The following is a 27,327-nucleotide window of genomic DNA, read 5'->3' on the forward strand; positions in this document are numbered from 1 at the left end:
GTGGGGCCCGAGACTCTGCATTTCTAACAGCCCCGCCAATGCTGTGCATGCCTGGCTGCACTGGGTGCAGGAGATCGGGCCCTGTGCACTCTGCTTGGCTTTTATTGATGATGCCTGTACTGGGGAGAGCAGTGTCCCCCCAAATCCACGTCCACCCAGAACCTGTGGATGTGACCTTACTTGGGAACAGGGCCTTTGCCGACGTACTTAGTTGAGATGAGGTCGCACAGGTGGAAGGTGGGCCCTAATCCCATGATTCGTGTCTCCTACGAAGAGGGTTAGGGTTAGATACACAGCCACACCGTCGTGTGAAGACGTGGCAGAGGCCAGCGTGATGCGACCACAGCCCAGGCACGCCTGGAGCCCCAGGAGCTGGAAGAGGCAGGAAGGACCCTCCACTGGGGCCTGCAGAGGAAGCCCGCTCTGTGAACACCCACATCGCAGGTTTCTGGCCCCCAGAACGGTGAGGAGATACGTTTCCATTGTCTGAAGCACGAGTTTGTGGACATGAGTTAAGATGGCCCCAGGAAGCCACCCAAGGCCCCATGACTCTTCCCCTCATGACAGCCCAATGTGGGCCAGGGCCACTGACGCTGGGAGGGGACCCGGCACTGTGGACACCTCGGTCTCTGGTTGGCCTCCCAAGTTACTTCCTCTCTCCCCCCAGCAGACTTTGAGGAAGCTTCCAGGGGGCAGGGCTGGGTCTGAGTCCCCAGCCCAGGAAGGCTCCTGCTGTAGCAGTAGGGAGTGAAAACAAGTAAGAGGTTCCCGTGCTCGCTCCCGGAGGACGGCGGAGGGAGGGGGCGAGCTGCTTCCTTATATGGGGTGAGGGTAGAGGTGCGTCCTGGGGTCAGCTGGAGGCGTGGCTTAGGAGGTGTGCCCACCCCTTAGGTGGGGTTGAGTGCAGGGGGCGTGCTCGGTACCCTGCTTTTGCTCCCGGCTCTTCAGAAGTGGCAGTTGGGTTTTCGGGCTTTTTGTATCTTGTCCATAATTTGCCCCAGCTGGGCATACACGCAGTTATTTTTAGTCCCTTATAGTTTCTTGGTATTTTGTGGCCCAAGGAGACGTTTGTCCAGGTGCCAGCACTGCAGCAAAGGGTCCCAGGTCCCAGCCTATCTCAAGGCCAGCCCTTCTCCGGTCATTCCAGCCTGGCCTGCCATGTGCCACCCTCTGTCTGGGCACCAGAGACCCCGAGGACCCACAGAGCTGGTGGCCCAGGCAGACAGATCGAATATAACCAAGAGTGACATGGTTCCTCGGTAACGTGAAAGATGCTGATACAACAGGGCCAGCCAGCCGAGAGGCTGGGGGCTGAAGGGTCGCTTCTGGGGTGGGTGGTGATCACGGAGTCTCGGAGCAGGTGACCTTTGAACCAGGACTGGGCCAGTGAGACCGAGGCCCAAGGACGAGCTGTGGGTACAGAAGGATCGATGCTTTTCCACGTGAGGATTTGAACTGTGCCCCAGCTCTGGCTCAGCCCTTCTGGAGCAGATGGGCCGGTTCCGTCCACTCCCAGCAGAGTGGCCGGGTGCTAGGACCCCTCACCTTGCCCGCTCAGCCTGGAGAGCATGTCCAGGTACGTGTGCCCAGCTGGAGTCATTTCCTGGGAGTGAGTCCCTGGTGAGAGAACAACTCATGCCCTCCTGTCTGCCCTTCCAGCTCACGATGGCTTTCACACCCCTGCCCCGGCCGGCTCCCCATCGCCTGTGAGGAGCCAGGTCTTCACCCTTCTGAATGCCCCAGAGGGGCCACTCGGAGAAGCCCCCAGGGGTGCCCCCAGCCCGAGGCCTGAATTGGAAGGAAACCGCCCAGTGTGGACATTACCCCTCCAGGCCCGCCTCTGCCCTGGGGCTCCTGTGGGTGCTCATGTGAACGCCCCCTCGCCAGGCTCCTCTGGCTGCCTGGGATGGAGGCTGGGAGTACAGCTCTCGTAAGCCCCCCACCGCAGGCCACCAGGGACCACGGCCGCCTGTGTGCCCACCGCCCAGGCTTCTGGGAACGGAAGATGGAGCAAAGGGACATGGAAACGGTAGTGCAGACTCCTTTCTCAGGACGTTTGAGACAAGAGAGCCATCTAAGTTCCTGCCAGACCCAAATCCGGCTTCAGTGACCCCTCCAGGGGGCCTCCTCTGCCACCAGGACTGAGGAAGCCTGGCATCCTCCCTACATCTTTCCCAGTATGGCCTCTTGCAACAAGTTCTGTAACGAAGCTTTATTGAGCACATACTATATGTTATGGGTCCATTTTTTTTACGTTATCTCATTTTATTCTCATAGGAAATCTCCAGGGAGGATTTATTCCCCCTCCTTCTAGAAGTGCTAAAAATCTCAATAATTCTGCACCGTGGGAGTGGTGGCAAAGGGGGACCCATCACATCAGCTCTGCATGGGTCCTGGAGAGCCAGAGCTGGAAGGGGGACCCCAGAGGCTGTCCTATAAAAACTGGGTCAGGAACCATCACCTTTCTAATTCCCTAAACGCCTCGCTTGTGCTTCTCCCTGCACACCTAGTTCCTCTCCTCCCTGGCCCTGGAATGAGTTAAATCCTTCAGGACGTCACATACTTATGCTCCCCTCGTGCTCTTGGAGGCTTCGTTCTGGGGTGGGCCGGGGAGGGAGGAAGACTCCAGCCTGGGCCGATGCAGGGCTCTCTGTGGTGTGGCGGCCGGGCTCAGCCTGGACCCTTTGCTGGTTGACCAGTTTTCCAGGACCGGAGGCCACGGAGCAGAAGGGAAGCGTCAGAAACACCAGGGGAGATGGCTGGCCCGTGCTGGTTTTGCAGAGGTTGAACAAGTCAGCTGGGTCTGAGGCCTCAGCTTCCCCAGCTGAGAAATGGGCGCACTTTCTACCCCAGGGCATTAACCTAGGAGCTTCAGGACGTCAAGCCCTTTGTCACCGCATCAGTGCTGGGTTTGGCCCCAGCAACAGCCCGGTTTTCAGCACTCATCAACAGATGGGGTGTTTTATTCCTGGAACACTCTTGGCAGAATTCAGAGCCAGATGCTATAACCTCAAGTTTTTTTTGAAAAAGCATCAGAACTGTTCCTACAGGCCTCCTACTTCACTGTGCCACATCATCAGACCACTTCCAAATTCCGGTTGACACAGAAATGATTCAAACTCTGAAAGAGGGAACATGCTGGCGTGTTAGAATAAAGGTTCATCTCTCCAGACTGCTGGAAGCGCTCAGACCTAGCATCCTGTCTACTCCCACTCCTTCCCTTCCTGTCTCTCTCCTTCTCTCCCTCTCTCTGTGTCTCTCTGTGTCTCCCTCCCTTCCCCATCCTCTGTCTCTCTGCCTCTCTCTCTCTATCCCCCGCTGTCCTATTTCCTGCACAGTTGAGAGCATTTCCCCAGACGGTTCTTTATCCAAATCTGCCCAAAGGTCACGTCCAAGCTGACCGTAGTCACCTTTGGGGATGTTTCCCTCAGCTTGGATCACCCCTGCTCAGCCTCCCACCCCCACCAGTGCAGCCTCAGAGGGGTGAGGGCCCCCCAGGCCCTGGGGGGGGATAGTGGGCTCCCAGATCCTCCCCGGGCTGCACTAGGGGAGGGGAGTGAGCTCTTTGAAGGGCGTGGGGCTCCTCCTTAACCTGCAGAGGCCGGCCCACATTTTCCTTATTAATCGTGAAGCAATAACTAGCCTCCCTCTGGCGTCTCCTTCCTAAAACTCAGAGTCAGCCGGATGACAGATACTTCTCGAAGTATCAGCTGAGCTTTTGGGTTTCATAGAAGGCAGGACTTCAAAGACACGGGGGGGATTAGTTAGATCAAGCAAGCCAGCCTCCTTTCAGGGACTTCCCCGGCGGGGCCTGTGCCGCCAGCCTGGGAGGCTGCACGGTGGTCACGCTCGGGCCAGTGCGTGTTTCCTGGGCAAAGCATCCCAGCCCTGTGGTCGCCAACCCGGGACCGACCCTGGCTGCCCCGGGAGGTGGGCGGCTGCCGTGCCATCCCGAGGGGGTCCCTTGCCTCAGTCTCCTTGTCCGTAAGGTGGGAATGTTAACAGTACGTTCTGCACGGGGTTGGTGAGGAGAGGATGGGAGGTCGCGCGCGTAGCAGGTACAGAGTACAGGCCAGCAGTTACTGCTGCCGTCACCTCCGTTATAACGTGGCTTCCAAAAGAGCAAGAGACGCAGCTCAGGCTGTGTGAGGACCCGGAAATTGTCCCTTAGAGACGTCCCTTCAGGGACCGAAGACCCTCTCGTTCTCAGTAACCAACCCAGCAGGCTTTGCTTGGGAGAAGGGGACACTGTGACAAAGACCCCCACGTGGTGACGCTCCCAGGGAGAGGGCTGTCCGCATCAGGATGGGAGTCGGGACAGAGGACCGGCACGACACCTTCACGGCCACGGTCGCCACCATCCGGGCCTCCTACGACCTCACCATTGGAAACAGAACCTGCGGGAGCCACTGGGCCCGGCGGAGGAGAAGCGGGCCGTCCGGTCCTCGCTGGGCCACATCCACCAGCATCAGGAGAGGCCCCGGGCTGAGAAACAGCGGCGGGGGCTCCGACTTGCACCTCGGGCAGGATGGGTTATTCACAACCAAACACGAGCGGGCGAGAGGCCAGGGCTGCCGGCGGTCGGGGAGCCCAGGACGGGAGGACGGAGAGGCGGACCACAGAGTCAGGTGAAGGCCGAGACGGAGGGAGGCTCCGGGGCCGCTCGGATCAGAGGAGGCCCCTGCAGAGGCTCGGGGTCTTGTCTGTAAAATAAAGGTCACGGTATCTGCTTCGGGGGACTGTTCTGGGCAGTAGAGGTAATGTGTGTGCACGTGAGAACGTGTGAGCACGTGCGTGCGCACGGGTGTGTGTGCACAGGTGAGCGTGTGTTGTGCATATGTGTGTGTAAATCTCCTACTAAGTGCCAAGCATCCTACACAAACCATCGCTAATCCACCACCCATCCTGAAAGGCCAGTGTTATTGTCCCCATTTTAGAGCCAAGGAAACTGAGGTACAGAGAGGAATGGACCTGCCCAAGGTCACAGACATAGTAAGTGGGTATCAGCCCAGGCCTGCCTGGCTCAGAGGTGCCCTATGCAGCCCAAACTCCAAAACTCCTCTTCAAATATTAGCCTCGGACATTCAGAGCCATCATATCCCCCAGAACACACTCCAAGGGCCTTCTCAACTACTCTCCTAGAACGGGGTTTGCACCCTGTCAGACCATCACTGGCTTCCCCCAAGTATCCGGCTCCTGTCGGTGTGCGTGGAAGGGGTGCTTCACCTCCACCATCCAGATGCTTGACCTCTGATAATATGGCCTGGGTACTATAGGGTGGACTGGAGAAGGACCAGAGAAGTACAGGCTGGTCTCCTCTTCTGTGGTGGTATCTGGAGCCCAGGTATGAGGTGTTGGGAGGATCAGGTGGAAATCCCTTCCCAGAGGGCGAGGGATCTGGGTACATGTAGGCACTCCACCAATGCCTGCTGAGGGAGAAGAAATGGCACAAACAAGCTGTGTGACCTTGAGCAAGTTACTCAACCTCTCTGTGCCTCAGTTTTCCTTTCTGTAGAGTGGGCTGTGGTGAGGTAGACCAGATAGCATACACGGGCTCCCAGCACCCTGCCTGTGCTCCGTAGAGGACTGGCTTTTGCAGAGCCCCATGGTGCTCTGTCCACTGCTTCTTCCACCCACCGAGGCCGGGGCCACGCAGCAAGGACCACTCTGAGATGCTTTCCACCCCGTCGCTCTGAGCCGGTGTGATGACTCGTTACCTCTCTTTGGATTGTCGGTTCTGCTTGGGGTGAAAAGGCTGTGGCCCAGCTAGGCGGAGCTGGCTGTCTGCAGCGCAGGCCTCCTGGAGTGGTCAGGTGGGAAGAAAGGCGAGGAGAAGCCAGAGAGCACAGGACGCAGACACCTGACCATGAATCATTCTGCAGAACAATTCTGCAAGGACGAGCGTGGGGGATGTGGGAGGGTCCAGCTCCTGGCCGGCCTCCTCGTCCACCGGGGGGCCAGGTGGGATGACCCCCACCAACACCATCAACGAGCCATAGATTACATGTGATGACTGTGGGAATACTAACGCCGACGCCCAAATGCTTGTGGCCAGCCGGGCCCAGGGCAGGTGCCTGGTCCCAGGGCAGCCCAGGGTGGGCAGGGGAGGGACCGCGGGGCCCGCTGTGCAGGTGGGAACAGAGGCCCACAGGGGAAGCGGTGGGCACCTGGGGGACGGGCCAGACTAAGGTGGTTTCCCGCCCCTCCCCCTCCCCCCTCCCCAGCGTCTTCGGCCACATCAGCTTCCGCTCGGACTGGGAGCTGGTCAAGGTGGACTTCCGGCCCTGGTTCTCCAGGCAGTGCAGCGAGGAAGACTACAGCTCCTGGAACCTCACCAACCTGCAGGTGGGCCTGGCCGCAGGCCAGGGGTGGGCACCGTGCAGGGCCCCCTCTGCCAAATTCCCCGTCCTGCGGGACCGAGGGCCTCCCTCAGATGCCCAGTCCTTCTTTGCGGTGTTCCGGCCCCCTCTGGGGCCTGGGGCTGCCTGGGCCAGAGTCTGCAGTCATACTCAGGGGAACAGGTGCACAGGGCCCCAGCCAGCCTGGAGACAGGCATGCTCAGGGTCCAGGAGTTTTCTGATCGAGGGAAGGTAACAGGGCACGTGTATCGTATATTAGGTAACACCCCAGGGGGTCTGGGGCAGCCCCACCCCATAATCTCAAACACATACATGTTTCTACAGCAAAATGTGTCATATTCACACAGAGAGGAATAAATGAGGACTCGAAATGGCCTCCCAGTGCAGTTCAGAGCAGGTGGTGTGGCCACAGGACAGGATTTCAGAGCGAGGGGGGCTCTGGAATTGCTGGGGGGACCCTGCACCACGGCTCCCGTTCACACAGGTGTGGCCTCTTCTGAGCATTGGCTGAGGACCTACTGTGTGTCCTGGAGGCTGCGGCTCACCCCAGCTGCACAGGGCCCACCTGGCACCCTCAGGCCTGAGGAGTGAATGCAAGGGGCCTCTTCCAGCAGCCCTGCCACCCCTCAGGGCCCTGTACACAGAGCCTGTACACAGTGGGAGCTCAGTGAATGCTAGGGCGGGTGGGATGGGAGCCAGGCTGCCCTAGGTTGGCCTCAGGCACGGACACCCCTCCCCCGGGGCCCGGTTTCCCGGCCCCTACGGTTGGCCGGCGAGTGAGGAACCGGCAGCAGTAGCGGTGGGAGCCCATGCAGAGTGGCGCCTCACCCTGGCCTTCCTGCACAGGGCGACCGCTGCGTCCTGGGCCAGCAGAGGAGTTTCCGGAAGAGGAAGCCTACGTCCTGGTGCATCAAGGGTCGGAGCTTCACGGCGGCGCTCACGGCCCGCGTGTGCCAGTGCCGTGACTCGGACTTCCTCTGGTGAGGGTCCTGCTCTGCCCCGGGCCCCTGGGGCTGCCTGAGTAGCCTGGTGACCCGGCAGCCGCTGTCCCCGCAGGTGATGCCAGGGGAGGGCTCGTCACCCTCCATCACTTCCCCCTACGCTGTGCCTTAGGACCCAGCCACTGGGTCCAGCCCGCATCAAAGAACTCGTGGGCCTCGTTTCAAAACCTGTGCACGTGGCGCTGCTCACAGGTGGGAGGGGAAACTGAGGAACAGGGAGGGCATCCCCGGGGGCCGGCTGTACCACCCAGCCCCTTCTCCTCTGTCCAGAGACTGCCGAAAGCCCCCTGACTACTCCCCTGCCTCCGCTCAAGGACTCCCGTGGCCACCTGCTGCCCACAGGAGGATGTCCGAGCTCTGGAACCTGCCTCCCTCCCCAGCCATCCTTACCCCTCTCCGTCAGCCACCTTCACCATTGTCTCCCTGCACCAGTGTTGAAGGGGTTCGTCCCTGCCTGCAGTGCCCTTCGCCCCCTCTTCCCCTGACTGCCTCTTGATCTTCCATTGAGATTCAGCCCACCTCCTCCAGGCAGCCCTCCAGGACAACCAGGCTGGGCTCAGTGCTCTCCTGTGATTCGCTGGAATCCCCTTTGCATCCCTTCTCACCTGGAACGTAACTGTCGGCCTTCAGTCCTGTCTTCCCTCTGGGACAGGGCCCTGTGGATCCGCTTCTGCGTCCTCAGCATGAGGCCCCTGACCCACGCTGTCTCCTGACGTCCGTTTTTCCCTCCTCCCAGTGACTACGGATTTGAGCGCACCCCCTCCTCCGAGTCCGACGCCGACAAGTGCTTTGCTAACTTCTGGTTTAACCCCCTGTCCCCGCCTGATGACTGTGTCCTGGGCCAGACCTACACCAGCAGTCTCGGGTGAGTAGCGTGGGGCAGAACCAGGGTGGCCCTTGCTTTCCTGCCTGGTGCCCGTGGCTCCCCGCATGGAGTCAGGGAAAGAGAAGTTGGGCTGAACGCCCTGTGTGCCGGGGTTCCTGAGAGCCACCCCAGGCACTGAGCCCTCGGGGTTCTCCAAGCAGAGCCCATGTGGGTCAGCGTCAGGGAGAAGAGGTGCCTTGAGCTGGCTCCGAACAGAGAACAACAGGCAGAGAAGGTCCAAGGGCTTTGTAGCTCACACCTGCTGCAGAGGCTGAGCCCTTCCAGAGAAGTCACACTCCTGGCCTGGTCCTTCTGAGCCCCTGCAGTGCTGGGACCCTTCTGCATTTACCAACGCTGAGTGAGGCAGGCCTGAGCTGGGCCAGAGGTGCTCACACTCCCTTTAGGTCTCAGCTTGAATGATGCCTCCTCCAGGAAGGCCTCCCTGACTCACCCTGGGCCCTGAGCTTACCCTGTGAGGGCGCATATCCCAGTTATTGTCACACTCACCCAGTCGTTCCCCCCGACTGGACGGTAAGCTCCACGACACATAGCGGGTCCCTCAGTGTGTGGTGTGGTGGACACACGCTGTACGTGAAGGTTAAGTGCTCCACAGGTGTGAGCCGTTATGACACTCTTCCTCCACCAGAGGCTGACCACGTTGCGTGCCAAGGATGAACGTCATATAAAAATGTTAGGTGTGTAAAGGCTGTGAACCTGCTGGTCCAGAGGCCCTAAATGAGCTTTATCTGAAAGTCTCTGCTTCCCTTTGGGGAAGTTTTGACAGGGAGTAAACCGCCTATGGACTTATTAGAAAATCCTCATTACTGCCCCTGGGGACGGGGAAGGGCAAAGCCCGAGAAGAAAGCAGCTGGAGCAGAAAAGCAGGCTTGGACCTCAGTGGCTAAATCCCATCACCCATCCATCCATCCTGTCATCTATCCGTTTATTCCTCCATCCATCCATCATCCAGTCATCCGTCCACCCACCCATCCATCCTCCATCTATCCATCCAATCGTCCCTCTGTTTATTCTTCCCCTCACTCACCCATCATCCGTCCATCCTCCCATCCCTCCAGCCGTTCATCCATCATCCGTCTATCACCCATCCCTCCCTCCCTCCCTCCCTCAGGGAGCCACAGCAGCTGCTCCAGGGCACCCACCAGGGCTCGGCAAGCAGGAACTCTCGTCTGAAACGGCAGAGCCAGGACCCAGGGTTTCATTTCATACCACCTGCACACTCCGGGTGCCAAGGGGCCGTGGCTGGGTAGCTCGTAGGGAGCGTATTTTCTTCCAAACTAATCACATGCGTCTTTGCACGATAAACTTCAGCGGCAGAGCCGTGAGGGCAGGCGGGGCACCAGGCACAGGGGGTGGGCAGATCCAGCCACTTTGGCAGTGATGTGAGTTTTGCAGACCCAGAATCCCGGTGTCGCCCGAGGGAGCATCACAAGTGGCAAGTCTGAAGATGCCACCCGAGCAGTGGTTTTCCCGTCGCCTCCTAAATGTTCACTAGAGCCCATCGGGCTCTGCCCACCAGCCCCTCCCCACTCTCATCCCACACCTGCTGCCCACTCTGGGCTTTGGCTCCCCCACCCCCCCACCACAGGGCCTTTGCACATGCTGTTCCGGCTGGCCAGGATGCTCTTCCCTCTCCTGTTCACCCTTCTGGTCTTAGCTGAAAGCCCCTTTCTCAGGGACCAGATTCCCAGGTGCTGCCCCTCCCCAGCACCCGTCCCAGTTGCGATGTTGCCTTGATGTGGGGGATGGTTTGGTGAGGGCTCCCTCCCTCACTAGACAGTCCTCTCTGCAACGGCAGGGCTGTGAGTGATGACCTCGTACCCCAGCACCTGGCACGTAGCAGATGCTCAGTAAATTCGTGTTGTGTGAATGAGCTGGTGAGTCAGGTTCATCTGGTCCCACTCTCTTGACGTAATAGGGAGAGGAGACCCCTGGGAGCAAGTTTGCTCACAGCCATGTGGCACATCAGCGGTAAGGCCCGGCCCCTCCTGGGCACTCTGTCCTCCCAGGACCGTATTTCCCAGCAAAGCCACAAAATTCCGACTGACTCCTTCAATCCTCCCCTCAGCAACAACAACAGCTGTTACCATTATTGTAAGAATACGAGCGGACCAAGGAAACGTCCAGTGACGGAATCAGGTCCTGCCATTACTGGTCATTCCCTCCCCTGAGCCTCAGTTTTCCCATCTCCAAAATGGGGCAGAAATAGCAAACAGGTGGAGTCGGGAAAAGGGAGGGAGTTGAAGGATGGAGTTCGCCAAGGCAAGAGCCACCTCTCGGCAAGCAGGTCCGGCGGGGCAGCAGGGCCCGCCCCAGCCCCGCCTGTCTGACTCGCGGTCTGGCCGCAGGTACCGGAAGGTGGTGTCCAACGTGTGCGAGGGCGGCGTGGACCCGCAGCAGAGCCCGGCGCAGCTGCAGTGCCCCCTCCTGCCGCCGCGGGGCCTGCAGGTCAGCATCCTCGGCGAGGCGGTGGCCGTGCGGCCCGGGGAGGACGTGCTGTTCGTGGTACGGCAGGAACAGGTGAGGCGCCGCTTCAACCGGGCACACGGGGCGCCGGGCGGCGCTGTCTCCGCCTCCACGTCGGTTAGGGCAGCGTCTTTGGACCAGCGGTTTCCAAACTGCGGGAGGGGAGAGTGGGCCGGGGGCCCCATCCCAGGTCCAGGCCAGCACTGAAACAATGAAACAGAAAAGTCGGAAGAGAGGGGAGAGGCAGGGAGGGAACGGAGCAGCGTGCAGCGAGCACAGGCCCAGGGGGGCGTGGCTTCAAACATCTCTGTGTCTGTGTGTTCACCGCGTGGTGACGTCAGATTTCTGCCTTCCTGTGGGCGCCGTAAAACTTTTTGAAACTCTCATTATACTGAGTTAATTTTGGAATCATAAGAAAAGAAGGAAGTTTTTAAAAAAATACTGTAAAAATAAATAAATAAATGCGATGATGCAAACAAAAAAACAAAAAACCCACCGTTAGTTATAATCTCATAGCCAAAGACAAATTCCGTAATAGATGATAGATAGATGGATAGGTAAATGGAGAGACAGATATCGTTGATAAACAGATATAGATAGATGAGAGATTGATTGGTAGATAATGGATAGACATAGATACAAATACAGATGGATGGATATAGAAATATTTTGTGTCTGTATATATATATATATATATATACACACATATATACATACACACAAATATATATATACACATACCTATATATAAATATATAAATTTCCTCCCCACCTCCTAGTCTTCCTTTTTTTTTCTTTAGTACAAGTGTTACATTTTTTTCTGATTTTAAAAACAGTATATACTCACTGTAGAACGTGGGAAAACCACATTAAAAACATAAGAATATATCACCAAAAATCCTGGTCTCCTAAGGTAGCCACTGTTGGTTTTTTTATTTCCTTCTAGTCTATTTAAGCTAATATGCAGCATGCTTATTATTCTGATTATAGAAGTAACAAATGCTCATTGTAGAAAAACGTGCAGGAAATTCAAAATGACAGAAAAGCACAAAGGGGATGTCAGAACCCTCTGTTCCCACCCCAGGGTCCCAGCCTCTCCCGGCGCACGGCTCTCTTGCGCATTTGGGTCTTCGGTTAACAAATACGTAGCGTGAAATGAGTGCGGCTTTGTAACTGTGTGTGCTTCGTTTAGAAGATGTCCTTCAAAATGTGCCCAGGTGGGGCAGGGTGATGCTGACAGAGGTCTTTGATGTTGGAAAGCGGGGGCTCTGGTCCAGAGCAAAGAGCGGTACTCGTGGGCACCCGTGTGTCATCCCTCCCCATGCCTAAGGGCTGTGCTCCCATCAGCCGGCTTTGTAGCTGGGGATACCCAGCCTCAGACAGGGGCAGCCACTCACCTGAGGCCACATAGTAACAGTGCCGTTGGGTCCAGGCCTGGGGCTCCGTGTGGACTGCGCCTGGTCCACGGCCCCCAGAAATGAGCTGATCCTGGGGTGGCCTCCCCTTCCCGCCTGTCCCCGTCCCCGTGATGACTGAGCCTGGTCCCGAGAGTAACGCTGCAGCCGCGGGCAGCCCTGGGGTGGTGGGGGGCTCCGTTCACAGCAGAGGAGGATGCAGCCCCCTGCCCAGCTTGGGACCACCCAGACCCTCAGAGGGGACCCAGCTGCCTCCCGGAGCTCCAGGACAGATTTGCAAGAAAAACGGCTGCCTGCTGCCCCCTAGAGCCTGGAGTCCCAGCAGCTAAGTCACACCTGCGGTGCTCCATCCAGAGCCAGGACAGGATACGCCTGGCAGCGCACCGGGCGGGCTGGCACTCTCCGCTGCAGCAGGGGGCTGGAGTGAGGGGGCAACAGAAAGATGCTCTTGGGAGAGAGAGTCCAGCGCACGCTGCTGTCCAGAAGAGGCCGCTGGCTCCCGTGTCAGAGCCTTGGGAAGGAGTGGGTGCAGGGCTGAGGTGGGTACACACACTGTGGCACATTCGTTCTCACACACACGGACACTCACACACACACATACGTGTTCACGCATTCACAATCGTAACACAACCACAGACGCACACACCCAACCCAGGTGTGGAAACAGCGCTGGATTTAGGGGGAATCCAAGTTCTGTAAATATTTAAGCACTGAAAATAAATCTGGTGGAGAATCCAGAAACAGACCCACACAAGCAGGCCCGGCTGATTTTGGCCCAGGAACAGAAGCATCTCAGTGGAGGGAGGATGGGCTTCAGCACATGAAGAGCCGGTAAAAATGAACCTCACACCCGACGCAGAATCACCTCAAAGTGGATCACAGACTTAAATGGCAAATGGAAAACTATAAACCTTTTAGAAAAAAGAGAGGAAAACAGCCAGAACCTAGGGCTAGGCAGAGAGTTCTCAGATTTGACACCACCAGCCCCATCCACGAAGGAAATCTGATAAACTGGACTTCGTCAAAAGGCGACATCTCGCTCTGCGACAGACCCTAAGAAGATGAAAAGGCAGCCGCAGAAGGAGATATTTACAAACACATCCACCAAGGACTAGTACCCGGAACACAGGAAGGACACTCAGAACTCAGCAGGAAGAAGACAGACAATGCAGTCAGAAAATGGACAAAAGACCTGGAGACACATTTCCCTGAGGAGGAGGTACAGGTGGCAAATGAGCACATGGAACCATGTGCAGCGTCATAAGCCATCAGGGAAATGCAAATCAAACGCTCAGAGCGGTGTCACTGCACACCTGCGGGAACGGCCAAGCTAAAAACTAGTGGTACCGCCAAGTGCAGGCGAGGATGCGGAGAAACTGGATCCCTCCTACGTGGCTGATGGGAACGTGACATCTATAGCCATTCTGGAAGAGTCAGTCGTTTCTTTAAAAGCTGAACATATTACGCTCCTGAGAAATAAAGACTTAACATTCACCGGGAAACCTACGCATCAAGGTTCATAGCAGCTTTATTCCTAACAGAATCCGCAGACAACCAGATGTCCTGGATGGACAAGCGGATAACACGTGGTGGCACGTCCATCCCGTGGGTGGGGCCCCGAAATAAAAAGGAACAGACTACACACCACAAGCTGGGGGAATCTCCGGAGAGCTCTACTGAATGCGAAAGCTAATCCCAATGACTCCGTGCTTTCTGATTTCATGTATAGAACATCCTCAAGATGACAAAATTATAGAAATGGAGGACAGGTTCTAATCCCACGGAGTCAGGGATGTGATGGAAGGGCGGGTGTGACTGTGACAGGGCGGCAGGAGGGACCCCAGTGGATTCCCTATTTGTGGTAGTGATGTTTTGCGGGATGTTAGCACAGGGGGAACTGGGTACCAGGGACCTGGGGGTCTCTGTGTTATCCGCTACAATTACATGTGAATTGGCAGTTGGCTCAGCATGAAGCAGCTGAATGTTTTTGAAGCACTCAGTAATTAACACACACACACATCTGCCTGGAAACACCACGGTGTGGGGGGCGGGTGTTGCAGTGACGTCACCGTTTTTCCTTTCTAGCTCCTTCGCTTTGCCTTTTGTATTCTCTCCTTGTCCTACGTTGATACTGTATTACTTTCCTGATTATGACGAGGTGTTTCAAACAAGGAAATGTGTCAATAGTTAAACTTGCACCTGTCTTAGCTGCTTGCAGGCAGGACTCAGGGTCCCCAGGAGGGGGTGGCACCTGCCCATCAAAGCCGCAGGTCCCGACTCAGCCAGAAGCACCTTCCTCTCCCAGGATGCAATACAGGAAACCCCTCCCTCTCGGAACAAATCGGACTTGAGACACCCAGCCCCCATGAGACTGCCCTTAAACGGAGAAAGCACCGGCCCGTGGGCCAGCCTGCAGGTTCTGGGCTCACAGAGCCTCAGTCTTCCAACCTATAAAATGGGAATAATAGAACGTACTTGTATAAGGTCCCTGAGACCATCACAACAGTGGCCACGAACTGGGTGGCTTGAAACAACACACATTTCTCCTCTCACAGTTCTGGGGGCTAGAAGCCCAAAATCAAAGTGTCAGCAGGGCTGGGCTCCCTCTGGAGGGTCCTTCCTTGTCTCTGCAGCTTCTGGGGGCTCCAGGTATCCCTGGGCTGTGGCCGCATTTCCTCCTGTCTTCACATAGCTTCCCCTGTGTCTCAAATCCCCTTCCTTTTTCTTATAAAGACCCCAGTCATTGGGGTCCTGTTGTAATCCGGTGTGACCTCATCTTAACTAATTACATCTGTAACACCCTATTTCCAAATAAGGTACATTCTGAGGTTTCAAGTGGACTGAATTGGAGCGGGGGCAGGGGTGGACACTATTCAACCTACTACACCATATTTGTGAAGAAAGTTAGATGAACATAATTTACTTAAAAGTATCCTATCGAGTTTTAAGGTTTGGCAGGTGTAAGATAAGAGGATTGCTAAACAGTGATGATCTTCTTTGTTCTTGATCACTAGGAAATGGTTTTCTGGGTGTTCCTGCAGCAGGGGGAGGGGTGGCAGGAACGGACGATGCGGGGTGGGGGGAGGGAGGGAGAACATGAGACTGAATATGAGAACTTCTCGCCAGAAAGTTGAAAAAGTTATTGTTCCCTTCACTCAATTTCCTCCCCACGCCTCTATGAGGAAACTACGGTTATTGGAAGGATAAGGCTTGTGGCGGGGGGTATATGGCTGATTGGACAGCTTGTGTGGGCGGGGAAACGCCTGCAAGAGGCAGCAGTGGGCGGGAGCCCCTTCCTGCACAGAGCCCGTGCATAGGAGCATCACTCCTGGCACCGCCTAGAGAGAGAGAAAAGAAAAATGCAGGAATCGCAGCATCAGAGAGGGAAAAGTAATGTTTTCTTAACTTCCTGGGAGACTAAGGGTCTTCCTACACACACATATCTTCCTAGACATGTTACTGAAACTGTCCAGCAGTGTGCTAGGCCCCTTCCCGCCCTCCCGGCTCCTGGCTGAGCCCTCGGTGGGCCTCCCTGGCCCCTATCCCCGCCCCTGCACTGCCTCCCTGCCCTCGCCCGTGAGCCCTGACCCCTCTCCCTCTCTGCAGCTGCGTGATCTTTCTAATGCAAACCTGGCCCTGGCCCCTCCTTCCACCCACCTCCTACAGCTCTCAGCCCAGCCCTCCGGGCTGGGAGCCCCAAGGGCAGAACAGATCTGGTTCCCTGGGGTCCCCAGGCCACTCACTTTGAGGAAAGGAGTGAGGGAAAGAACGATTGAATGAATGAGTGAATGCCTCATCGCTGGCCACCAGCTTTGCACCCACTCCTAAGTGGCCCTGTGGTGCTTCCTGCAGGGCGATGTCCTGACCACCAAGTACCAGGTGGACCTGGGGGACGGCTTCAAGGCCATGTACGTGAACCTCACGTTGACCGGGGAGCCCATCCGGCACCACTATGAGAACCCTGGCGTCTACCGCGTGTCTGTCAGGGCGGAGAACATGGCAGGACATGACGAAGCCGTGCTGTTTGTCCAGGTCAACTGTAAGTCCATCGTCCCTTTGAGGCCAAGTGTCTCTCCCTGTGACAGAGACCAGGTTCTTGGGGAAGCACGGGGAGCCCAAGGGCAGGGAGGCAGGCAGGCTGGGCTCGAGTCCACACCCATGGTGGTCTGTGCAGCAGTGGGGATAGTGGTGATGGTGATGGTGATTATGATGGTAGTGGTGGTGATGGTGATGGTGGTGGTGATGGTGGTGATGGCGGTGGTGATGGTGGTGGTGATGGTGATGATGGTGGTGGTGATGGTGGTGATGGTGGTGATGGTGGTGGTGATGGCGGTGGTGATGGTGGTGATGGTGGTGGTGATGGTGATGGTGGTGATGGCGGTGGTGATGGTGGTGGTGATGGCGGTGGTGGTGGTGGTGATGGTGGTGGTGATGGTGATGATGATAGAGATGATGGTAATGATGGTGACGGTGGTGATGATAGAGGTGATGGTGGTGATGGTGGTGGTGATGGTGATGATGGTGATGGTGATGGTGGTGATGATGGTGATGGTGATGGTGGTGGTGATGGTGATGGTGGTGGTGATGGTGGTGATGAGGTTGATTGTGACGGTGACTGATAGCAGCCTGTGCCATGGCCAGTGCCCTGATGCCCTCTAACCTCTAACCTTTTTCTGGCCCCTGCAGCCCCCCTGCAGGCACTCTACCTCGAAGTGGTTCCTATCATTGGCATCAACCAGGAGGTGACCCTCACAGCTGTGCTGCTGCCCTTGAACCCCAACCTCACCGTCTTCTACTGGTGGATTGGTCACAGCCTGCAGGTATGCTGGCCCCAGGCCCCTGGCAGCCCCTCCTTCCCACAGGCTCCCATCTGGGATGGAGAGTGGGGCAGGCCCCACCCTCCATACTGGGCAGGACACAGTGTGTGACACCATGGAGGTGAGGAAAGCACACACCGACTCTTCCTTCACCCTGAGCATCTGTTCGGGGTCCGGCCATGTCTGAGTGTGGTGGACGGGGGATGAATCGGGTCAGACCCTGCCTTTTCCTAGGGAAAGATGTGGGAACATAGTAGGTGACCTAAGTTAGTGTGTGACAGGTGTCACAGGAAGGAGACAGGTGATGCGTCTGAAAGTTCCAGAAGAGATCAGGCCATTTCTAGTTATAGCATGGGAGTAGTCAGGGAAGCCTTCATGGAGGAGGGGGTCCCTGGGGCTGGACCCAACCTCAGAAGCCTCACCCAGGGCTGTGGGTTGTATCCTGTGGGCAGTGGGGAGCCAAGGGCAGATGCCTGGTAGGAGAGCCTGAGGGCCTCTGCAGGTGAAGCTGCCCACCCTTAGGCCGGGGGGGGGGCCTCGAGACCCAAAGGGGGATCCTTCATTTATTCAGCAAACGGCAGCCCTTCACCGCCAAGCAGAGAGCCCCAAACAATGGCTGAGGTCCCAGACCAGGAGGGGCCCTGGGCTCCAGACCGTGTTTCCCTGGCATGGGGAGGGTCGAGGAAGGGGCTCGGGCTCCGGGCTCGAATGGCGATTCAGCCCCTTGCAGCCGAGCTCTTGGGGCCGGTTGCTACACCTCCCCAAGCCTCTGCCTCCCCGTCTACAAGGTCCGAGGCAATAGTGAGGCCCAATCGGATGTGTGTGCCCACCCCACAGGGTGCGTGCTGAGCTGGCCGCTGGGGTCCAAGGATGAAGGTCCCAGAGCCCAGCTGAGTGTGGAGGGGGTGAGAAGGTGAAAGGGATCAGGGTGGAGGCCCTGCCTAGCAGCCACCATGCGCCTTCGACACCATCCACGGAGGGGGCCTCGGAGCCTCTGGAGGGAAGGGGCACTGGGAGACGGTGTCTGTGCTGGGGAGCTCAGGACTGGGCGTCTCTGGGGGGCCCTCTCCTTACCCCCCGGGGGCTCTCAGTGCAGCCCTGGCCGCACACCGGGGCCAGCTCTCCGGCCCAGCCCTGACCCCCGCTCGTGCCCGCAGCCCCTGCTGTCCCTGGAGAACTCTGTGACAACGCGGTTTGGGGACACAGGGGACGTGCGCGTGACGGTGCAGGCTGCCTGTGGGACCTCCGTGCTGCAGGACTCCAAGGTGGTCCGCGTGCTGGGTGAGTTCCCCCCCTCCCGCCCCCCGGGACAGGCAGCACAGCTCCTCCTTTTCAGGAGCTCAGGGTCGGGGGCAGGCGGTGTACATGCCACCGATGTCCTGGTCATCCCAGGCAGGGCTCAGCGGGGCAGAGGGGCCTCCGTTTCCCCATCTGTAAAATAAATACCGACAACTCCTACGTCCATGGCATTCACAGGCTCCACATGGCACAAATGAGGACGCGGCTGAGGGGCTCGACACGGTCCCCCAGCAGCAGCAGAGCTGGGATCGGGCTCCGGGTCTGCCTGCCCACCGGGTGCCTGTCCTCAGCAGCCCCGTTACCTGAGGATCATCACGTGATTGTATCACTTTTGTTGAGAGTCCTGCTCTGAATCCGTGTCCCATTTATTGGCTCACTGGGGGCTCTGAGCCCCCCAGGAGACATTTACGATAGAAAATTAGTCCTAAGAATGGAAGAGACCCCCCCCCCCGGCACCATGTTGCCCTCATCACCACACTGATAAACCCTCCTTTTGCTTTAAGAACAGCCTGTCCGGTGGACAGCAGCCATCAGTTAAATATTTAGGGAACTGCCCTCAGCCATTCCTTCATTCACGAGCATGTGGGCAGCAGGCCCTGAGCCCAGAGCCTTGAAAGTCATCTCCACCTGCACTGCATGCTCACACTTCACAAGGCACTCGTCCCTTGAGCTCTCCTCACCCCTGCAAAACCTCCTCCCATTTTACAAATCAAGAAACCAAGGCTCGGGAGGTAGGCGGAGAGATTGCAGTCCACTCTGAGACTCCTGGTGCCGGGTCTTTTTTTTTTTTTAACCACCTGCTGCTTGTGGCTCTAGAATAGGTTTCTGAGTTGCAGACCCTGGGAAATGTGAGAGACAGAGAAGGTGGGGGCTCTGCTCTCCAGGGACTCTTATTCTGGTGGGGAAACCAGCCCAGTCAAAGTCCATGGATCCCTGGGGGACGAGAAGTCAACGTCGTAGGGTGTGTATGTCCTTGTGAGTTGATGGGGCAAATCACACAGCAGGCTTGGCCCTCCCTCCGGGGCAGCACTGCTGTCCTCGTCATTGTCACCTTTGTTGTTGTTGTTTTATTATTAAATGGCAGCCGGTGTAGTGGGCCCCGCCCGGGACAGCTGCTGGCACATACACTGGGAAGAACCTTGTTTTCTGAAAGTGGGCTGCAGGATCCACACCCAGGGCCAGCCCTGGACCATCCAGGGGGTGTGGCCACCGTCCTCAGAGGAAGCGGGGCCGGGCGCCCAGGACTGACCCACTCTCCCATCTCTGCCTCTTTCCAGATCAATTTCAGGTCATGCCTCTGCAGTTTTCCAAGGACCTGGACGCTCAAAACCCCAACACCCCCGAGTGGAGGGAGGACATTGGCCTCGTGGTGTCCCGGCTCCTCTCCAAGGTGCCCCCAGCCCACCACTGGCAAAACCACCTGCCCACCTCTGGGTTGTGGGTGCCCCAGAGAAGCGGGGGCTGTGGAGCCCCCAGGAGAGGGCAGGCGGGCTGCCCTGCAGTCCTGATGCTCTGTCCTTCACATCGGCTGACAGTGGTGCTTGGAAGCCATGTAGGGTCCTCTTACCTGGCCCTGGGGGACATGCAGCCAGACTGTCACCTTGCAGAGGAGGGACAGGACTGCATCTTCCATGCACATCTAGTGAGCACCAGCTGTTTGCACAAGACACAGCTGCTGTCCTACAACAGAATCTCTTTAAAGGGATTTTCATTTACTCACTACGTTTCTCTTCTGGGCTGGATACTGGAGACAGAGAGATGAGTCAGTGTGATGGCTGCCCTCAGGGAGGTCACCGAAAGCAAAGGCAGTGCATCAGGGTGGGCGTAGGGCACTCGAGGCCCTTGGGCCCCCAGTGGGAGAAAACCCAGCCCTCTAGAGTCAGCCAAGCCTGTCACAGACTGAGGCCCACCCTGGCCATGCCTCCCTCTGGCCCATTAATAATTCGGGTAATATTGTCCTGGGTGTTGAAGGATGAATAGGAGTTTGCCAGATGAACATGCATGGAGTGGGACTTTCAGGAGACAGAGCTTTGTGGGTTGAGGGAGTTGCATGGCCAGGAGCCCTGACACTTGGGAGGACAGTAGCCAGGGAGGGGCCTGCTCACCTGGGCATGGTGGGAGGAATGAGCTGAAGGGGGCAGGCCTGGCTGAGCAGAGGCCGGGGTGGTGGCCACAGGCTGAGGGACCAGGAGCGCTGGGCTGCAGTAGGTAGAGGGCAGTGCCGTCATTTGCTGGGGCCATGACTCCAGGTGTACAGGGGTCAGGAATGGCCAAGACTCAGGCCACTCAGGGATAGAGGGTATTCCTGGGCCCCTGGAGTGTGGTAGGGGACAGAGGAGGCCGGTGGATCAGAGTGGCCGTCTGTGTCCCCGCAGGAGACCAGCATCCCCGAGGAGCTGCTGGTGACCGTTGTAAAGCCGGGGCTGCCCACCTTGGCTGACCTGCACGTGCTTCTGCCCCCTGCCAGGCCCACGAGGAAGAGGAGCCTCACAAGTGACAAGGTATCTCCTGCGGCCACTGGGCCGGGTCCTCCCCACGCCGCCGAGGGTTTGGTGGTGATTCCCGGCAAGCACGGGGACCTCAGCCTCCCGTCATCGCGTAAAGGCTTATCTCTCACCAATCACTGTCCCTCCTCCCCCTTGTGGCTACCCCAAGGTCACACTGGAGGGGGAGTGGGGGGGACCAGGGCATTGGGCAGGACCACCCCTCAGGGGGACGCTCCACTTTCACTCCCATTTCATTGGCTAGAGCTGGTCACACCGCCCCAGCCTCACTGCGAGGGGTGAGCACCGGCCAGGGGATCCTGGGCAACAGTTTCAGAGCATCCAACTAGGACGGGGAATCAAAAGATGAATCGGGGAGGGGGGACTTCCCTCATGGTCCAGCGGTTAAGACTTCACCTTCCAATGCAGGGGTTGGGGGTTTGATTTCTGGTCGGGGAGTTAAGATCCCACATGCCTCACGGCCAAAAAGCCAAAACGTAAAACAGAAGCAACATTGTAACAAATTCAATAAAGACTTCAAAAATGGTCCGCATCAAAAAAGGAAAAAGATGAATGGGAAGAACTTCACGCCGTCTAGGGCGGCTGTAATTCCGTACCAAGCAGACAGCAATGAGTGTGGACAAGGAGACGGAGAAACTGACCCCTCATTCACTGCTGGGGGGAGTGGAAAATGGTGCAGCCACCGCGGAAACAGTCTGGTGGTTCTTTAAACAGTTAAACACGGAGTTACCGAACGAGGCAGCAGCCCCACCCCCGGGTGTGTGCCACAGAGAACTGAAAATGTGTGTCCACACACACACGTGTGTGTCTGAATGTTCACAGCCCCGAAGTGGAAACAACCCAAATGTCCACCCACAGAGGAGTGGATGAGCAGAGGTGGGCCATCTACACAGTGGAATATTATCCAGCCATCAAAAGGGCTGAGATTCTGATCCAGGCTGCAACTTGGATGAACACTGGAGACATGATGTAAAGTGAGAGAAGATGGTCACGGAAAGCCACAGACTGTGTGATTCCACGTATACGGAATGTCCAGGATAGGTGAATTCACAGAGACAGAGCGTTGCTGGGGGCTGGGGCTGGGGGCTGGGGGCTGGGGAGTGACTGCTCACGGTTTTAGGGGTTTCCTTTGGGAGGAAGAAGATGTTCTGGAATTAGATAGTGGTGGTGGGCGTGACTGTGAATATGCTAAAACAACACTGAATGGTACACTTGAAGAAAGGAAATGGCATCTCAAGAAAAGATGAGTCAGAACCGCAGCCAAGCTCTGAGCTAATCGAGAAGACAGGTGCTCACGCAGATGGTCTGGGAAGAGCGACCTGCACGGAGGCACGGAGACAGCAAGACCAGCAGGACCCCTGTGGGCGGGTGGCAGCGTCCCATTTCACAGACGAGGGAAGTGAGGCTCAGTGAGGCCCCCGCCAGGAAGCACAGCGCGGGCGAGGAGCCCCACTGTCACTCTGGCTGCCCAACTGTGCTCGCGCCACTCCCGGGCGGCCTCCTGGTGGACCTGTGCCTGTGCCAGCCTGACTCACAGCCCGTCCCAAAGGGCGTCCGCGTCCGCACCTGGGGGCTCCCGGCCAAGCCCCCAGCCCCCGCTGATGCGGTGTCTCTGGAGGTGGGTCAGTGGCGGGTTGAGAGGCATCGACCCACTTCTCAGACGAGGAGCTGAGGGCAGAGGGGAAGGCTGCGGGGGTCCCGGGTGCCAGCACGGGGCTCGGGGGCTGCACCCACCCGGGGCGCTTCCGAGTGAGGGCTGGAAGGGAAGGAGGTGAGAGACGGGGGGACCCCACCCCCATCGTCCTGAGCGCTCAGAGTCTGCCACGTGCCCGAAGTCAGCGAGCAAACTGAGCCAGGCGCCACGGCCACGGACAGCAGCCTTGCCTTTCTGCGTGCGGAGCGTGGGGCTCCGGGCGCCACCCCCATGCTCCTACGAAGCCTCACGTTGACCTGAGAACGGAAAGGTGCAGCGACCCCTCCAGGCCATGAGGTCAAGGGGCAGAACCAGGTGTCTTCCCGGACCCTTCAGGTCTGGGGCTGTTGGCCTGTCGTTTACACAGTTCCCGACTCAGGACCCCTGTTCCGTGAGCAGGGAACGGGCCTCGTGGAGTCCCGGGTGCTGAAACGCCGCTCAGGGAAGCAGCCAGCAGAGTCCCCAGGGTATATCCCCCCTAGGCCCAGGGAGCAGGGCCACGGGGACCCCATCCCTGAGAGGGACCCCTCCCCCAACACATCTGCACCCACCTGTGCAGAGGGTGACACCTGACACCCACGTGGGCTGAGTGGTTCCCTTCTGAACACCAGGAAAACTCCCCGCTCCTGAACTGCCAAACCAGCTGGGCGCCCCAGAGGCCAGCTGCCCCCTCCCCCCACACCATGATCCAGCAACATCACCTCCTGGGATTTCTCTGCCTCAGGTGTGGGCTCACTCGCCTGCCTGGGTCACCTCTCCTGTCCCTGTCTTGTCTTCTTCCTGGTCTTCCACCTCCAAGAAGCCTCCCCTGATTACTTCTGGGGTTGGGGGCCTCCTGGAGCATCCCTGGGTCTCCCCAACTTTACCACACTCCATGGTCCTGACTAAAACTAGAGCTCTGTGAGGGCAGGGCCACATTTGGGTCACCTTGTGTCCCACTGTAGGTTCTTGGTGAGAGTTCATTGGTGGCTAGTATTCCCATTTTACAGAGGAGGCGACTGAGGCCCGGAGAGGCTGAGTGGCCCTCCCCCAGCCCCACGGCTCTGGAGGGTCCGGGCGGACGTCTGCCCGGCTCTCCCGCTTCCTCTGCTGGGTCCCCGAGGGCCCCCTCACTCCCCGCTGTCTTATTGCAGAGGCTCGTGGCCATCCAGCAGGTGCTGAACGCACAGAAGATCAGCTTCCTCCTGCGCGGTGGCGTCCGGGTGCTGGTGGCTATGAGGGACGTGGACACAGGTGAGAGGCCTGGCCGGAGCTCCCCTCTGTAGGGTGGGGTGGGCGTGTGTCCAGGCCCCTCAGACGACACCCATTACTGTGGACGCTGGGGGCAGAGGGACCCCCTTCTGCCGCCCGCACACACGCTCCTCCTGGACGGGTGGTTGCCTCCGGTGAAAACCCCGTCACACCAAGGGCCTCACGGTGCTCTCCGCGGACACAGCACGGAGCTCTTGCTTTAACTTATGTCACTTAGAGTCTCAGGTGGCTCTGTCCCCGCCCCCCACCGTGGACTGTCCTCCCCACTTTGGGCAACGATCTCCGCAGGAGCTGAGGAGCTGCGTTCTGCTCTGTGCAGCCATGCGTCCACGCCAGCATCCGTGCGGACGGAGGAGTTCTGTCCACTTTCCAGGAGGAAGGACCAGGGCCGGGATTTACTCAGGGGGGGTCCTGGGTGCCAGGAGGCCGGCCGGTGCCCACGCTGACCGCTCACAGGCTGCTTTGCTCACAGATTCTCCAAGCCTGGGAGGAGGTGGCGGCTACTGGGCGGTGGCAGTCGTCCTCATAGGGCTGTTCGCGGTGGGCGCTTTCATCCTCTACAAGTTCAAAAGGCAAGGTCACCCGGCCTCCCTGGGCTAACTGGGCGTGAGGGCGGGGCCTGGTGGGGGGGCGCAGCTTCCCAGCAGGGCCTTGGAGGGCTGTGGCTGTGCCTGCGACAGGTCCTGGGGTGGGGAGGGGCCTTGTCTGGACCCACAGCCTGGATCTGAGTCACCTTGATCCCAGAGGGAGACAGCCGACCGCTCACAACCAAGGAGCCTCTTCCACCCCCATCCTCCTCTCTGCTCCACCCACCCATTTTACAGATGAGGAAACCCAGGCTCAGAGAGGTTAAGTGATTCTCCCAGGGCCACACAGCTGAGGAGTGGGGCTCTGACCCCAGGCTGTGCCCAGTCCCCACGCTTCCCCCAGCACCCATCCACCCCTTCCCTCTGCAAGCATGATCCGGAGCTGTCATGTGCCAGGCACTCCACTGGGAGGGGCTCCAGCCTCCAGATGGAGCGGCTGCACAGGACACCCAGGGCCGGAGCGGGGGGCGGCTGACACCCAGGGTGGGAGCGGGCGGGGGCTTGAGCCGAGGTTGGGTGGGTGGCAAGCACACCGTGCGGTCCTTGGGAGGGGTCGTGGTGCCTCTCTCCCCCTCTGACCTGAGTCCTCAGCTGTGAAATGGGTTTAATAACCCTCGGTGCTGGGATTACTCATGGGCCCCCTCGAGGGCCTGGGAATGAGCAAAACGACCAGAAAGTGTCACCAGACTCATTTCCTGCGACACGCAGCTGCCAGGTCTGAGCCTGTTGTTTCTCCCCGTCTTGCTGGTCTGGCTCCAGTGGCCTTGGGGTCTCCCTGGTTGGGGTCGCCCTTGGGAACAGTCCAGAGACGGAGCTGACCCTCCCCTTGCTCCTCTGAGGCCAAGGGTCCTTCCTCCCCCGAGCCCTGGACACTTCTGGGTCTCTGTCCTCCAGCACCGTTCACACTGGGTGGCAGCCCCCCAACCTGCAGGGCAGCCCAGACGGCAGCCCAGCTGAGTCAGCCTCGAAGACCGGGCCACCATCCTGCCCTGCTGCTGACCAGCTCTGTGGTCCTGGCCAGTCTCTTCCCCTCCCTGAGCCTCAGTTTCCTCATCTGTAAAAGGAGACTAAGCAGGAGGAGGATAGGACAAGGGAAGAAGAAAAGGGGGAGAAGGTGGGGAAGAGGGGCAGGGGGCAGGGAGGGGAAGATGGGGAGGGGAGGGGGGTGGGCAGGAGCAGACGCAGGCCCCCAGCTCCTGCAGACCTTCTCCTGTGCCCGTCTCCCTTGTTGCCATAACGCCGTGTTTAATTGGGACCTTGTGAAAACCGCCCAGCTCAGGCCTGGCTGAGGCAGGCCATGGGGTGTGAGTCCTGAGAGGCTGAACGAGAAAACGATTCAGACGCTGCCTCCCAAGTCAGAGCCGAGTTGGAGGCAATGGCTGGAGTCGGGACCTGCCCCCACCCCTTTCTCTTTCCCCTTGGACCACAGGTTGCGTGCACCCATTTGGGCTTCTCTCAGGGCACTTGAGAATTGCAGGGCGGCAGGATTGCCTGGGGGTGGGCAGAAGGCAGGCCTGGCAGGTCAGGAGTGAAAGGGGCAGAATTCCGTTCTCTTTCGATTGCCTTCTTCAGACCCCCTGAAGGCCAGATTGCAGTTTCCACAAATTGCTCCAGATTTATCACACACAGTGTAAATGGCCCAGAAGGAACCTACTACCTTGTCCCCAGAGGACGGGGAGGGAGGAGCAAGGGGAGGACCTTGCAGCTGCAGAGAGAAATGCCCCATTTGTCCAGAGGCTTTAAGCTCTGCGGAGCCCAGGGAGCTGGGCTTTCCTGACTGACGCAGCAGTCAGCGTGGGCTGGGCCCGGCTGCGTAACAAAGAGCCCCTAAGTCTCAGAGGCTCACAGCCATCAAGTGCTGCAGTCGACTGGGTCTGGCCACATGGCCCAACCCACCCTGGGCCCTGAATGTGCATCCTGCCATCTCAATATTTCCAGAGAACTGCCAGTGTTGGTGAGTGGCTCTGAGGAAGCCCACTCTCCCGCTGAATCTAGTTCCCTCTTCTGTAAATTGGGACCATGGGCTCTTTTGGGGTTTTGCTCCAACTAACTGGGGTGTTGAACATGAAGGAGCCTGGTCCAGGGGCCCCGAGCCCAGTCCCAGCTGAGGCAGAGGGGGCTGTGCCCTTGCTCTCCTCTCCCTCTGCCCTGGAGGGTATGGGAACTTGAGGACGGTGCAGCCAGCCCCAGAACCCCGGGCAGGGCTCAGCAAGCACCTCTCAGAGCCAGTCAACATCACGTGCCGTGTGGGAACGCATGCCAACCCAACCAGAGCCCTGAGGTGCAAGGTGACGGGAGCCTGAAAGAAAATAAAACAGCCTCTCCCTGCAGCATGCCGAGGGGAGACGGATGGACAGCGAGCACCCCGTGTGCGGGGGCAGAGGGAAACCCAGGGCGGCCAGAGCTCACGGGACGGAGGGCTTCCTGGAGGAGGTGGCTTGGAGCAGAGACAGGGCAGGAGGCAGGCCCAGGAGCGATGTCAGCACCACACAGAGGGATGGCCCAGGGCTCTGCTGGGGGCTTCTGGGGACAGGCATCCTGGGCAGAGCCCTGAGCCCCCACCTCCGTCCCGCAGGAAACGCCCCGGCAGGACCGTGTACGCCCAGATGCACAATGAGAAGGAACAGGAAATGACGAGCCCCGTGAGCCACAGCCAGGACGTGCAGAGCGCCATCCAGGCCGAGGAGTTCATAGATGACGAGCTCCACTCACAGACTCTGGGTAACGCCTGCCCCGGAAGCTCCTCCCCTTCCCTCGCCTCCTGCCCACCCCGCTGGCTCTCCCACCCGTACCAGCCGCTCCCTGCACCCCCTACACGGCGACCGCCCCACCCCTGGGTTGCAGCCAGGAGGACGCTCCAGAAACGTGTCCCCGTCGTGGGTTGTGTTGTCACCGCCCCTTTATCCCTCCCCACCCCGTATCCACTGTGTCCCCGGAGCTGTGGGAGATGGAATGGCTGTCCTCACCCTTTAAATGATTGGAGGTGAGGCTCAGAGAGGTGACGTTGCTCACCCAGGCAGCACAGCGGACAAGCGGCCGGCCTGGGACCCAG

At 58.5% G+C, this 27,327-nt stretch overlaps 1 protein-coding gene across 1 annotated transcript in view; it reads left to right on the forward strand.

The window, feature by feature from the left end:
- SORCS2 (sortilin related VPS10 domain containing receptor 2) overlaps window positions 1–27,327 on the forward strand; it is a 468,073-nt gene that overhangs the window by 436,857 nt on the left and 3,889 nt on the right. Inside the window, exons 15-26 of the mRNA XM_049709229.1 lie at window positions 6,225–6,345; window positions 7,206–7,339; window positions 8,097–8,225; window positions 10,592–10,763; window positions 15,977–16,163; window positions 16,811–16,944; window positions 18,099–18,222; window positions 19,518–19,630; window positions 20,616–20,741; window positions 23,571–23,670; window positions 24,161–24,260; window positions 26,851–26,996. Coding sequence (XP_049565186.1) covers window positions 6,225–6,345; window positions 7,206–7,339; window positions 8,097–8,225; window positions 10,592–10,763; window positions 15,977–16,163; window positions 16,811–16,944; window positions 18,099–18,222; window positions 19,518–19,630; window positions 20,616–20,741; window positions 23,571–23,670; window positions 24,161–24,260; window positions 26,851–26,996 — 1,586 coding nt within the window. The remainder of the gene's footprint in view (window positions 1–6,224; window positions 6,346–7,205; window positions 7,340–8,096; window positions 8,226–10,591; window positions 10,764–15,976; window positions 16,164–16,810; window positions 16,945–18,098; window positions 18,223–19,517; window positions 19,631–20,615; window positions 20,742–23,570; window positions 23,671–24,160; window positions 24,261–26,850; window positions 26,997–27,327) is intronic.

Source organism: Orcinus orca, chromosome 4 (genome assembly GCF_937001465.1).
Source record: "Orcinus orca chromosome 4, mOrcOrc1.1, whole genome shotgun sequence".
Taxonomy (NCBI): domain Eukaryota; kingdom Metazoa; phylum Chordata; class Mammalia; order Artiodactyla; family Delphinidae; genus Orcinus; species Orcinus orca.